Source organism: Homarus americanus, unplaced genomic scaffold, assembly GCF_018991925.1.
Source record: "Homarus americanus isolate GMGI-L3 unplaced genomic scaffold, GMGI_Hamer_2.0 scaffold43226, whole genome shotgun sequence".
NCBI classification, from domain to species: domain Eukaryota; kingdom Metazoa; phylum Arthropoda; class Malacostraca; order Decapoda; family Nephropidae; genus Homarus; species Homarus americanus.
The window spans coordinates 235,001-248,795 of NW_024720416.1; the positions used below are offsets into that span (position 1 = coordinate 235,001).

The window sequence follows — 13,795 nt, forward strand, 5'->3', positions numbered from 1 at the left end:
CGAACACCTGCACCAAACACAAGTGACACCTGCACATGCGCACCAGCTTGGACACATATATCATCTGGCGAGTCTTTTACACCTGACTTATACATCCGACAATATGTAGCAAAAAATTTCAACCAAGGATTTAGTGATTTATTGAGAACTTGTATATACAGTGTGTGTGTGTGGGGGGGAGGGTATTAAGGGCAGAAGAGAACCACTTTTTACTTCAGTCTGTGTTACCTGCTGGACACTCCTTCTATCTGGTTGATGGAGGGAGGAGGAGGGAGGACAGGCAGGTAGGGTAGGAGGGTGGAGAAAGAGGGGAAGGGCTGGAAGAGAGAGTGAGAGAGGGGTAGAGAGGGGTGGAGGAAGGAGAGGAGATCTGCTTGTTGGAGGAAGGAAGGAAGGGTAAATTAATTAGATGAAATAAAATGAAAGTAAGGATAAAATAATGACTGAGGGAAGAAGAAGACGAAGAAGAAGAAGAAGAGGAGACTAGGTAAGCAGCAACAAAAGAAACAGAAAATTGGGAAGTCGACAGAGCATAACACAGCACAACTCTCTCTCTCTCTCTCTACTGCCCCCTCTCTTACTGCCCCCTCTCTCTCTCTCTTACTGCCCCCCCTGTCTCTCTCTCTCTCTCTACTGCCCCCTCTCTCTCTCTTTCAGCTAAGTAAGGGAACAATAATACGGCATTTATGTCCTTACATTAAAGTGATAATGTCCAGCCTCTACTGCTCTGCTCCCACAACCCCATCTCCCAGCCTCAAGCCCTTCTTTCAGCCCCCAGTCTCTACTCTCAGCCCCAGTCACTACTCTTAAGCCTCCAATCCCTACTCTCTCAGTCCCCAGGTCCTACTCTCTCTCAGCCCCCAGGCCCTACTCTCTCAGCCCCCAGTCCCTACTCTCTAAGCCCCCAGTCCCTACTCTCTCTCAGTCCCCGGTCCCTACTCTCTCAGCCCCCGGTCCCTACTCTCTCAGCCCCCGGTCCCTACTCACAGCCCCCAGTCCCTACTCTGCCTCCCCAGTCCCTACTCTCTAAGCCCCCAGTCACTACCTCTCTCAGCCCCCAGTCACTACTCTCTAAGCCTCCAGTCCCTACTCTCTCAGCCCCCAGTCCCTACTCTCAGCCCCAGTCCCTACTCTCTCAGCCCCAGTCCCTACTCTCTCAGCCCCCAGTCACTACTCTAAGCCCCCAGTCACTACTCTCTAAGCCCCCAGTCACTACCCCAGCCCACAGTCACTACTCTCTCAGCCCCCAGTCCCTACTCTCTCAGCCCCCAGTCCCTACTCTCTAAGCCCCCAGTCCCTACTCTCAGCCCCCAGTCCCTACTCTCAGCCCCAGTCCCCACTCTCTCAGCCCCGGTCCCTACTAAGCCCCCAGTCCCTACTCTTAGCCCCCAGTCCCTACTCTCTCAGCCCCAGTCCCTACTCTCAGCCCCCAGTCACTACTCTCTAAGCCCCCAGTCACTACTCTCTAAGCCCCCAGTCACTACTCTCTAAGCCCCCAGTCACTACCCTCAGCCCCCAGTCACTACTCTCTCAGCCCCCAGTCCCTACTCTCAGCCCCCAGTCCCTACTCTAAGCCCCCAGTCCCTACTCTCTCAGCCCCCAGTCCCTACTCTCTCAGCCCCCAGTCCACTCCTCTCAGCCCCGGTCCCTACTCTCAGCCCCCAGTCCCTACTCTCTCAGCCCCCAGTCCCTACTCTCTCAGCCCCCAGTCCCTACTCTCTCAGCCCCCAGTCCCTACTCTCTCAGCCCCCAGTCCCTACTCTCAGCCCCCGGTCCCTACTCTCAGCCCCGGTCCCTACTCTAAGCCCCCAGTCACTACTCTAAGCCCCGTCACTACTCTCTCCCCCAGTCACTACCCTCAGCCCCCAGTCCCTACTCCCTCTCAGCCCCGTCCCTACCTCAGCCCCGTCCCTACTCTCAGCCCCCGGTCCCTACTCAGCCCCCCGGTCCCTACTCTCTCAGCCCCCTGTCCCACTTCAGCCCCGGTCCCTACTCTCTCAGCCCCGGTCCCTACTCTCAGCCCCCAGTCCCTACTCTCTCAGCCCCCAGTCCCTACTCTCTCAGCCCCGGTCCCTACTCTCTCAGCCCCGGTCCCTACTCTCTCACCGCCCCAGTCCCTACTCTCAGCCCCCGGTCCCTACTTCAGCCCCCAGTCCCTACTCTCTCAGCCCCGGTCCCTACTCTCTCAGCCCCCGGTCCCTACTCTCTCAGCCCCGGTCCCTACTCCAGCCCCCGGTCCCTACTCTCTCAGCCCCCGGTCCCTACTCTCTCAGCCCCCGGTCCCTACTCTCTCAGCCCCCGGTCCCTACTCTCTCAGCCCCGGTCCCTACTCTCTCAGCCCCCAGTCACTACTCTCAGCCCCGGTCCCTACTCTCTCAGCCCCGGTCCCTACTCTCAGCCCCCGGTCCCTACTCTCTCAGCCGCCGGTCCCTACTCTCTCAGCCCTGGTCCCTACTCTCAGCCCCCGGTCCCTACTCTCAGCCCCGGTACCCTACTCTCAGCCCCGGTCCCTACTCTCTCAGCCCCCGGTCCTCTCTCTCAGCCCCCGGTCCCTACTCTCTCAGCCCCCGGTCCCTACTCTCAGCCCCAGTCCCTACTCTCTCAGCCCCAGTCCCTACTCTCAGCCCCCGGTCCCTACTCTCAGCCCCCAGTCCCTACTCTCTCAGCCCCCGGTCCCTACTCTCTCAGCCCCGGTCCCTACCAGCCCCAGTCCCTACCTCTGTCCCCTGGTCCCTACTCTCTCAGCCCCCGGTCCCTACTCTCTCAGCCCCCAGTCCCTACTCTCAGCCCCCGGTCCCTACTCTCTCAGCCCCCGGTCCCTACTCTCTCAGCCCCCGGTCCCTACTCTCTCAGCCCCGTCCCTACTTCAGCCCCCGGTCCCACTCCCACCCGGTCCCCTTCAGCCCCGGTCCCTCTCCCTCACTCTCTCAGCCCCGGTCCCTACTCTTCAGCCCCGGTCCCTACTCTCAGCCCCCGGTCCCTACTCTCTCAGCCCCGGTCCCTACCTCTCAGCCCCGGTCCCTACTCTCAGCCCCCGGTCCCTACTCTCTCAGCCCCCGTCCCTACTCTTCAGCCCCGGTCCCTACTCTTCAGCCCCCGGTCCCTACTCTCTCAGCCCCCGGTCCCTACTCTCAGCCCCCAGATAAGTAACATGACTGGGTTAAATCAAATCTGCCGCTGCATGTATTAAATGTGTGAGAAAACGATGAGTCATCTACAGACAATTAAACTACGTGTCATTGTCTGTTACATTCTTCTTCCTCCTCCTCCTCTTCTTCTTCTTTCTCCACCTCCTCCTCTTCTTCCTCCACCTTTTCTTCTTCTCCTCCTCCTCCTCTTATTCTTCTTCATCTTTCTCCACCTTCTCCTCTTCTTCCTCCTCCTTTTCTTCTTCTCCTCCTCCTCCTCTTCTTCTTTTCCATTCTTCTCATTTTTCTTGACTTTTCATGTTTCTTCCTCTCCGTGTTTCACCTTCTCTTTTTTATTCATGTTCTTCTTTTCCAATTTCTCATTATTATACAGTTTCTTCTTCCTCTTCTTTGTTTTTGTTTTCTGTCTTTCTTTCCTCTCTCTCATTTTTTCTTTATTTTTCTCATATTCTTATTTTCACACATTTTTCCAGTCTTAAAATATTCTTAAGTTAATTTTCTTCTACCTTAACTCAGGATAAGAAACACCAATTAATTACGGTAGTCTCTCAGGGTACAGCAATGACGTCATCTAGGCGGCCATCTTGATATCGTAGCTACAGGTAAACAAGGAATAGTTGCGTCATCGTAAATTCTAATTAAGAGGGAAAATTTATATTATGGACATTAGGGAATTAATTTTTTGTAATAGAGTTTAAGTAAAGGAATTAAATAAGTTCTAATATATCCAGTTTGAAGGATAATAATTTAACGTAAGAACTTTTGAGAATCAATTTTTTTTTTTTGGGTCGTATCTTAAGTAAGCCATTAGACGCGCTCCTGGAATCCACTTACGAGGAAAATTAAACTTAAGGGACTTTTGGGGATAAACTTTTGCATCGGAACTTAAGAGAACTACATAGAAGTCGACTTTAGGTAAATATATTTTACGTAAGGTGTATCGAGTGGCTATCCCTGCAGGTGGTGCCAAGGTCAGTTCCACCACACCTTTCTGGTCTTATCCTCATTATCACCATAACTGTCAACACTGTCATCATCTTTCCTTCACCATCGGCGTCATCACCATAATAATTGACACCATTATCACGCCATCAAGGACCGCTTCCATTACCATTTTTCACCACCACTACTATCACTATCACCATCACCGCTTCCATTACCACCATCACCGTTATCATTACCACCACTACTACTACTACTACTACTACTACCACACCCGTCACACCCTGAGCAGAACTGTCACCACCCCTACCATCATCACCACCACTACACCCCACACAATAAACAAACCACAACAACCACACCCCACACAATAACCAAACCACAACCACCACCACAACCCCACACAATAACCAAACCACAACCACAAAACACACACCCACAACCAACACACTTGCCTCACCTGGCCTCCCACGACCCACCGCCCACCACGTAAGGAACTCACTCTGTCGCCTCGTGAGGGTTGCGGCTACACACTGATGACCTGTTGTTAGGGAAACTGGTCACACGAGGATAGATAGATAGATAGATAGATAGATAATGGAGAGAGAGACAGGTGGACAGACACAGACAAACTGGTAGAAAAATAGAGAGACACAGACAAACAAGAGGGAGACATAGATTGATTTGTGTGTGTGTGTGTGTGTGTGTGTGTGTGTGTGTGTGTGTGTGTGTGTGTGTGTGTGTGACCTAGATGAACTGACTGACTGACTGACTAATGGACAGACAAACAAGGAGACATAAATATACAGCAAGAGACAGGGACTAATTGACAGACAGGCAGTTAGATGTATTTACTTGGGGACCTCGACTGATTAATAGACAGACAGACAGACAGACAAAGGGACAGATGTATTTGTACTTGTATTGAGGGAGATGCAGAGGTTCACCATTAGTGGATCAAGAGGGGGTGGGGAGGTGTTGGAGAGAAATGGGGGGGATTGGGGGTGAGGAAGGAGGGTGTTGGAGAGAAAGAGGGGGATTGGGGGTGAGGAAGGAGGGTGTTGGAGAGAAAGAGGGGGGTTGGAGGGTGAGGGAGCAGGGTGTTGGAGATGGTCGGACGGACGGAAAAACGGTGGAACAGAAAAACCAAAACAAAAATATTATGTTTTCATATACGTTACACATCATAAGTTCTCTTCACAATAAGCGGAGTTTTAGATAAATGTTTACACACACTATTTTTTTTATACTATACAACTCATATACGCTCTACTTAACACCAAATAAACTCCAAAAAAAAAGACATTTACATTATTATACGTGTGGTAACTTTCCCCGCCATTAGTGTTACGGAGGGTTCTATAAACACCAAGGAGTTCCAATCCCTTATAGCAGCCCGACCACAGAATAACAAATGAACATCAACAATCAATCCCCGTTCTGTAAAGGAATCTAATCCCCCCTTAATACCTAATGCCACCTCTCTCTCTTTCTTTCTCTCGCTTATTTTCTCTGCCGTATTCTCTCTTTCTTCTCCAAGGCTCAAATCCGCCTTAAAAACGCTTGCCTCCAAGTACCCGCGCGCCAGAAAGCAAGAAAAAATAAGAACATCACAAAAACCTGTCTTTCAATGATCCCAGGAACGGTTTATTGCGGTCTTTATACATTTAGAAGAGATCCAACCCTCAAGGTCTTAAAAGAGGTCTTAGCAGTCGTTTTTTTTAATGCCAGTGGGTACACGTGAGAGCTGGAATAGCTACGTTCGTGATGCGATAACTGGAGCTTGGGAAAAAGAATAAGAAGGGGTTAAAGAATACGAAAGATGAAGAGAGGAGGAATATAGATGGAAGGAGATTCATTACCCTCATTCCGGCGACACACATGAAGCTGGAGATCTTTGGCTACACTCAAGAGGTCCAGGTAATGAGTACATTTGCGTTAAAGTCTCTCGTAATGTCTCTCTAACTCCGGGTTAATGTCAATCTAATATTTATCTAACTCGCCGTCTGACCTTCTTGCCGTGTTCAGGATGCCAAGGCCCGCAGTTCTTAGATACTCGAACGTTAAGTCTCCTCTCCTTAAGCTTGGAGAGAGAGCAGCATTTTGTTACGGTAGTGGTAAAGTCTCAATGCGGTTTCGTTGTCAGTAGCCATCAGAAGCAGACACACGTCATTGATTGCAGTCATAAGCCATCACACGCCGTCAAAAGCCATCAGTAATTACCAGAAGCCACCATTAGCTGTCGTTATAACCATCAGAATTTGTCAGTGACCACCAGTAGCTATCAGAAGCCAACGGAAGCTGAAAGACCCAACACAGGAAGCCACCGAGAGCCTTACACTGTCACCAGGATTATAGTGAGTCAGAGGAAACAGCCGAGTCAGTAATCACAGGGAGGAGCTGAGTTAGTGATCATATCAGACCCAGCCAGTAGGGGAGAGTGTCACCAAGACTTCCGGAGCAACAAGACGCCGCCGCTGACAACACAGGAGTGCGTCTCTCGTCACACCACCACCACCACCACCCCCTCACAGTTCACCATTACCTACATCACAACCACTAATGCCACCACAGTAAATCTACCACCATCTATACTAAATCACTTAACTATTCCCGCCACAAATACTATCACCATCACCCCCTTGTCATTGCGAACTAACAACCTCTACCACAACCACTGCTTTACCACTATCACCACCCGTTGTAACACCATTTTCACCACCACCACCGCCACCCTCAGGAACCCTCACCACCTCCAGGTTCCCCTCCCGTTGAGCAGTTAGCATATGTGGGATATGGTGCTTGGGGACTGGCCATGGAGGATGTGTATGGGTGGCTGAGAGGTTATATTAGGGTGTTGTGGGTGGCAAGGGTTGGGTGGTTGTGATGTGGGTGGCAAGGGTTGGGTGGTTGTGTTGTGGGTGGCAAGGGTTGGGTGGTTGTGATGTGGGTGGCAAGGGTTGGGTGGTTGTGATGTGGGTGGCAAGGGTTGGGTGGTGGCTTAGGAGTTATGCGAGGTTGTGGGTAGAGAGGGTGGGTGTGGAGTGGATGGGTGGTTTTTGTGTGGTGTGTGTGGGTGTAAGAGATGGGGTGGGGGGTGGGTGGAGTGGGTGGAGTGGGGGGAGATGCTAGTTACCGTCGCCAGGCCCCGGAACAAATGGCCGCCTCCTTCTTGTTTCCTTCTGTATCACCCCCACACAGTCTTGTCACAGGAAGCTCCCTTACCCGTGTAAATAACCAGAGTCGTGTGTACCTCAAAGTGACGCGAGTTTAAGAATTGTATAATTTGTTCACGCAGGATATTCAACTGAAAGGTAGTGAGTTCGTGGAAAGAGAGAGCTCATCAGCTGGGTCAGTGGTAATCAATCTTACTCTTGTGGGCGACGAAGGGGAGGCAGGGCAGAATCCTTGGAGGGCAGTCGTGAGGTTGGGAGTGGCCCCCCTGATGGCCTCCCCAGGTGTAAACACGCCGATAGCATCATATTAATTAGCTGGGGGTCACGGGTCGGGGCGGTGTTTGTGTAGGCCGCTGTACCTTACTGTGTCACCTGGATACCTCTTCCTGGTTCTTATATAACCTTATTTCACTTCACCAATTCAGAGCAAAAATAAATGTATACCTATTTATCACTCACACTTCTAACTGTTCTTTTATCATTTCAGAAAGAGTAGTGTTGAGTTTCATCGTCTTTCACATTGTTGCAGTTCGCTTTGGTAACTCAGAAAAAAACAACATGACAGGTACAGGTAAGAGAAGACTACCTATTACGCCATGTAACTTGGTGAAGAGGTGAGGTTCACAAGTCTTCTAAACAAATTACACACGTACTAATTCCTCACGTTATCGGTGGGAAATGTTTCTTAAGTGATACCAATCATGTAATTTCTGATCCATCACCCAACAACTTTAAAAACAAGGAAATATTATGTCATTTTTTGCTTTTGTTTAGGCAGTAATAATACAAGTACTCCGGAATCAGACATAAGCCATTTGTCATCGTGCCGTTAGATACCCCCAGCTGGACTTATACCGTTTACAAGTCGGGCCATTTAAGACAATACATAAAGGGCCTTCATACGTTATTCATGATATGCAAAACCGCTTCCTCCTCCTCCGCGTTATTAAGAATGCCAACAATACTCGCTCCTTCCACGTCAGATGTATAATTTATAGAAGACCATATTCATAACTCCCACAGCCCACAATAACATTAATGTTGGAATCGTTCTCCCCACTCACAGTGTGGGACCTGTCCGAGGGTGAGGCATCGGTGTCGGGCCCTCCAGCTGGCAGCCAATTGGAAGCCACCTACTGTGAACTGGGAATTTTGATTTGCTTCCCCTGGTGGAGGATTCTGAGGTCCTTTAGGGTTTAGTTATGCTGTATGGAGATGCACTAGAGAGAGAGAGGGAGGGAGGGAGGGAGGGTGTGTGGTAGGTGGGTGGTAGGCCGCAGGGGGGAGTGTTTGGTCCTTTCAGGTTTCGTACATGAATCTAAATGAATGAAATGATACATGCGGCAAATTACTTAAGAAAAATTACTCGATACATGTCTACCTACATCCATGTATGTATGTATGTATGTATGTAAACAATCACAAAATAAAACCAACAAGGAACGAGTCAACAAAAAAGTAAAAGTAACTGAAGGTGAGAACTATCCCCCCACACACACACACACACTACACAGGGGAGACCGTCGAGTAAGTGGACCACAGTTTACAAAAAGTGGAAAAGCGGATTACGAAGTGGTTTACTGACAAAATACCTGGACAAAAACTGGCCCAGGGAAGGAGTTATGGCCAGGCGGAAAAGAACCGAAAATAGATGTGGGAGATAGACGGAGGGACTCAGGGCCGTCCGTGGGTGGAGAGGAAGACGGGGGACGGTGGGTGAGGGGTGGACAGAGTTGTTTGGAAGTGATTACCTCTTGGGATACAAAGGACAGAAGTAATTCAATATTAGTTAGTGAAAGAATGGACCAGACATGTGCCAAAACGTACTAGAGTGTAATATGCAACGGGAACATAATTTTGTTTCTCTTTCTCTCACACACACAAGCGTGGTGACTTACTTGTGGTCTCTTAGGTGGTCTTGCCGACGGAAGGCCTTGCCGCACACGTCGCAGGGGAAGGGCCTCTCGTCGGTGTGGGTCCTCTCGTGTATGAGGAGGTTGTAGCTCTTGGTGAAGTGCCTCGAGCAGTACTTGCAGATAAACTGCTTCTTTGGCCGCGCCGCCCGCCCCGACACCCGCAGTAACCTCCTGTCGAAGATCCCCGGTAGGAGGGGGTTACCCATGCCCAGGGTTGGGACGCCCAGGGGAGGCATTGAGTGACCCAGGGGTAGCACGTGACCCGGGATCTCTCCCAAGTTGCGGCCATGGCCTCCCTGGAGCTGGGACGGGTCGTCAACTCGGGGGCACTCGCGGTCTGGGCTGGCCACATCGTGGAGGCGTCGGGCACCCCGGGACACTACAGGATGGAAGGCTGACGGTGCCGCCTCAGAGTTGACCTGTAACATGATACAGCAGTGTGAGAGAGACGAGACACAACTGGCACACGACACAGTGTTTAACAGTGGAAGATAAAAAAAAACTGAAGACCTTCACGTGACTGAACTACAAAAATGAACTTAAATCCAGAGATAAAAGACGAATTACAACAACTATCACAGATGGCCGACCGATAAATACAGAGAGAGAACACGTACAGACAGGGTAGAGACACCTGCCCTCTACTCCATAACAACAGTACTTCCTGCTTCACTTCTTTACACTATACAAACATCCTCCTAATAAATGGTTTATCTCCCGAGCATCCAGCCCTGACGTCACCTGAAGGACACACACAGCTCAGTATCATTATCGTGGCGTCTCACATTTCAGGTGGGTTTGGCCGTCTAGGAGGTGAACACACACACACAAAACAGAGTAACGGGGCGGTAACTTAGACAGCGGGAGTGTGGGAGGCGTGTGGTGGTGATTTCAACTGGTGCGTAGCTAGATATCAACACCTGGACAGCGACGATATCCCCCACCTACCTCAGCTATTCCATGTTATCTTTTTTTACAACAACAACAACAATACTACTACTACTACTACTACTAATACTAATAATAATAATAATGATAAAAATAATAATAGTAACAACTACAAACAGCAGCAGGAGCAACAACAATAATAAAGAAACACTAGAATAACACACAATTATTTCCCAGAAGCCAAATGACAACAATGAAGTGCTTTAACGACCAGAGACGAAATATAATATGGTGTAAACAAGTTAAATAAACAATAAACAAACTAGAACACCTAAGTAAACAATTGACTGAATAAACAATAAGCAAATGGATCAATAACAACTAAACGAGTCAATAAACGACACAATGAACGAAAAATAAACAAAAGAATAAACAAGTAATTAAAAAATGAGTGATAATTTTTTTTTCTGGTCATTATTATTATCATTATCATTATTATTATTATTACCATTATTATTATTATTATCATCATCTAAACAAAAAAAAAAACATTTCCTTATGTGATTAGTGGTTGAATTGTTGCGTGGAGAAACAGAGAGAAATGGGAGGAGAAAGAGGAGAAAGAAAAAGAGGAGGAGGAAGAGTTGGGTGAGAAGGTGGAAGAAGAGGAGAAAGAGGAGGAGGAGGAACAGAAGGAGAAAAACTAAGCGAGGGCCATGAGTCACTAACACACAGGAGGTCCACAACACAACACCAAACACTTTAAATAGCCAGACATGGAGATATGTTTGTCTAGCAAGTATACCACGACGATAGACCCCCCCCACACACACACACACGCACACACACACACACGCGCACACACACACACACACACACACACACACACACGCACACACACACACGCACACACAACAATAATAATAATAATAATAGCAGATATGGCAGGCAGGACGGACCAACTATTGAGGCAGGTCATTTAGAGGAGGTTATATAGGATAAACTGACCTGCCCTGGCCTGTCAAGAGTCCATCAGATATACAGGCCAGACTTACAGGACAGCCCACACAGGTCGGAGCTACAGGATAACCCACAGTTCAGTGCTACAGGATAATCCACATACGACAAACTGACCTGCCCTGGCCTGTCAGAGTCCATCAGATATACAGGCCAGCCCACACAGGTCAGAGCTACAGGACAACCCATACACGACAAACTGACCTGTCCTGGCCTGTCAGAGTCCATCAGATATACAGGCCAGACCTACAGGACAGCCCACACAGGTCAGAGCTACAGGACAACCCACACAGGACAAACTGACCTGCCCTGGCTTGTCAGAGTCCATCAGATATACAGGCCAGACCTACAGTAAAGCCCACACAGGTCAGAGCTACAGGACAACCCACACAGGACAAACTGACCTGCCCTGGCCTGTCAGAGTCCATCAGATATACAGGCCAGACCTACAGGACAGCCCACACAGGTCAGAGCTACAGGACAACCCACACAGGACAAACTGACCTGCCCTGGCCTGTCAGAGTCCATCAGATATACAGGCCAGACCTACAGTAAAGCCCACACAGGTCAAAGTTACAGGATAACCCACACAGGACAAACTGACCTGCCCTGGCCTGTCAGCAAGGATGTATGAGGGACGAGAGCCTGACTGGGGAACAACACCGACCCGAGTGTAAAAGTCATCAGTCGGGAGATGCGTATCAGTGAAGCCTGTGACGGGGTGTTGCTGCTGTCCTGTGTAGCCCCTCTCTGCAACCCTGAGTGACACAAGATCCAATCAAGAACCACACACACACCCCCATCAGCTCCTCCCAACACACACACTATGCCGCTTGATTCTCTCTCTCTCTCTCTCTCTCTCTCTCCATCACATCCAAAAGCGACACCCCGACCTCCAGTATGCCAGTTTTTCCCCCTTTCAGTGGTCGTCCTAACTGGTCCAGACCACTCTGTATTGACCCCGTATCGCCCTCAACGCTCCAGTCTTATCAACGTGGCGCTTTCTCCCTGTCCACGCCACGCACCTGCCTCCACCACCACGTGTAGGTGGCTGAGAGAGAGAGAGAGAGAGAGAGAGAGAGAGAGAGAGAGAGAGAGAGAGAGAGAGAGAGAGAGAGAGAGAGAGAGAGAGCACGGTAGGGTTGTCGGGGAAGTACATATGTGTGTGTGTGTGTGTGTGTGTGTGTGTGTGTGTGTGTGTGTGTGTGTGTGTGTGTGTGTGTGAACCTCTGTAAACCAAAATCTGGACAGGCGGGATACAAATCTGTATTTCTTCTCTTCTTTAATTTTCCTTTTCCGATCGATTATACAACATGACGGATTTCCCACTAACTTTATAACATGAACGATTTCACCCGATTATATGAGGAGACATAATTATTTCACACTGATTACATAAGACAGATTTAACACTTATTATATGACAGGACAATGTGAGGTAAAGGTGAGTTACAGGTGTGAGTTACAGGCATGAGTTACAGGTGTGAGTTACAGGCATGAGTTACAGGTGTGAGTTACAGGCATGAGTTACAGGTGTGAGTTACAGGCATGAGTTACAGGTGTGAGTTACAGGCATGAGTTACAGGTGTTACTAGAGTGAGTTAAAGGTGTGTTGCAGGCGTGAGCTTCAGCCTTCAGGTGTACGGTACAGATGTAAAGTACATTTAGATACGGTACAGGTGTAAAGTACAAATGAGGTATAGGTGTAAAATACAGGTGCTAGATACAGGTGTAAAGCAAATGTGTTAGGTACAGCTGTAGAGCAAAGGTGTTAAGTACATATGTAAAGCAAATGTGTTAGGTGCAGGTAGAGAGTATAGGTGTAAATTACAGGTGTTAGGTGCAGGTGTAGGGTACAGGTGTCAGATAAGATTAGAGACAGTGTTCAGTGGCCAACGGTATCAGTATATACAACACACGTGATAGTTCAGGTGTGTCTTTATCTCAAGAGGACAATGTTGATGCACACAACTTGTTCCAGGCATGATAGTTCAAGGTCTGTCTGTCTGTCTGTCTGTCTGTCTCTCGTGTACCCGTATACACACTTTCAGTCTCACACAGATATATACGCACACACACACACTTACAATCTCACTCTCTCTCTCATGCATACACAGATACACACACACTTTCAGTCTCACACACACACACACACACAAACACACACACACAAACACTTTCAGTCTATCTCTCCTCCAGACCTTCAAGTAATCAAATCATCTTGTAAGACGTAGCAACAACAGGGCAGGAGCGACGACTCACCTGGTGTAAGACTGAGAGTTGGGGGGGAGGCGGGGGTGCTGGGAGAAAGGGTGGGTGTGGGGTGTGGTGGCTGCCTGGTACATGGCGGACTCACGCCCGCGCCCACGAACGAGGAGAAGACAGAGGCCCGGCGGTACCCCAGGAACACTGCCTGAACCTCCCGACATGATGACCTGCAACAAGGAGAGGTGGAAGGTTTAAATACTGCGGTGGTATGTAAAGAACACAGCAACTGACGAACACAGCAACTGACGCACACAGCAACTGACGCAACAGCAACTGACGAACACAGCAACTGACGAACACAGCAACTGACGCACACAGCAACTGACGAACACAGCAACCGACGAACACAGCAACTGACGCACACAGCAACTGACGAACACAGCAACCGGACGAACACAGCAACTGACGAACACAGCAACCGACGAACACAGCAACTGAC

The 13,795-nt window shown here is 49.2% G+C and overlaps 1 protein-coding gene across 1 annotated transcript in view; it reads right to left on the reverse strand.

Annotated features, from left to right (window-relative positions):
- LOC121860529 (protein bowel-like) overlaps nt 1-13,371 on the reverse strand; it is a gene marked incomplete at its 5' end in the record, with an annotated part of 19,246 nt that extends 5,875 nt beyond the window's left edge. Inside the window, 2 exon segments of the mRNA XM_042357685.1 lie at nt 9,166-9,602; nt 13,351-13,371. Of these exon segments, the coding sequence (XP_042213619.1) occupies nt 9,166-9,602; nt 13,351-13,371 (458 nt within the window).
- Between the last annotated feature and the right edge of the window lie 424 nt (nt 13,372-13,795).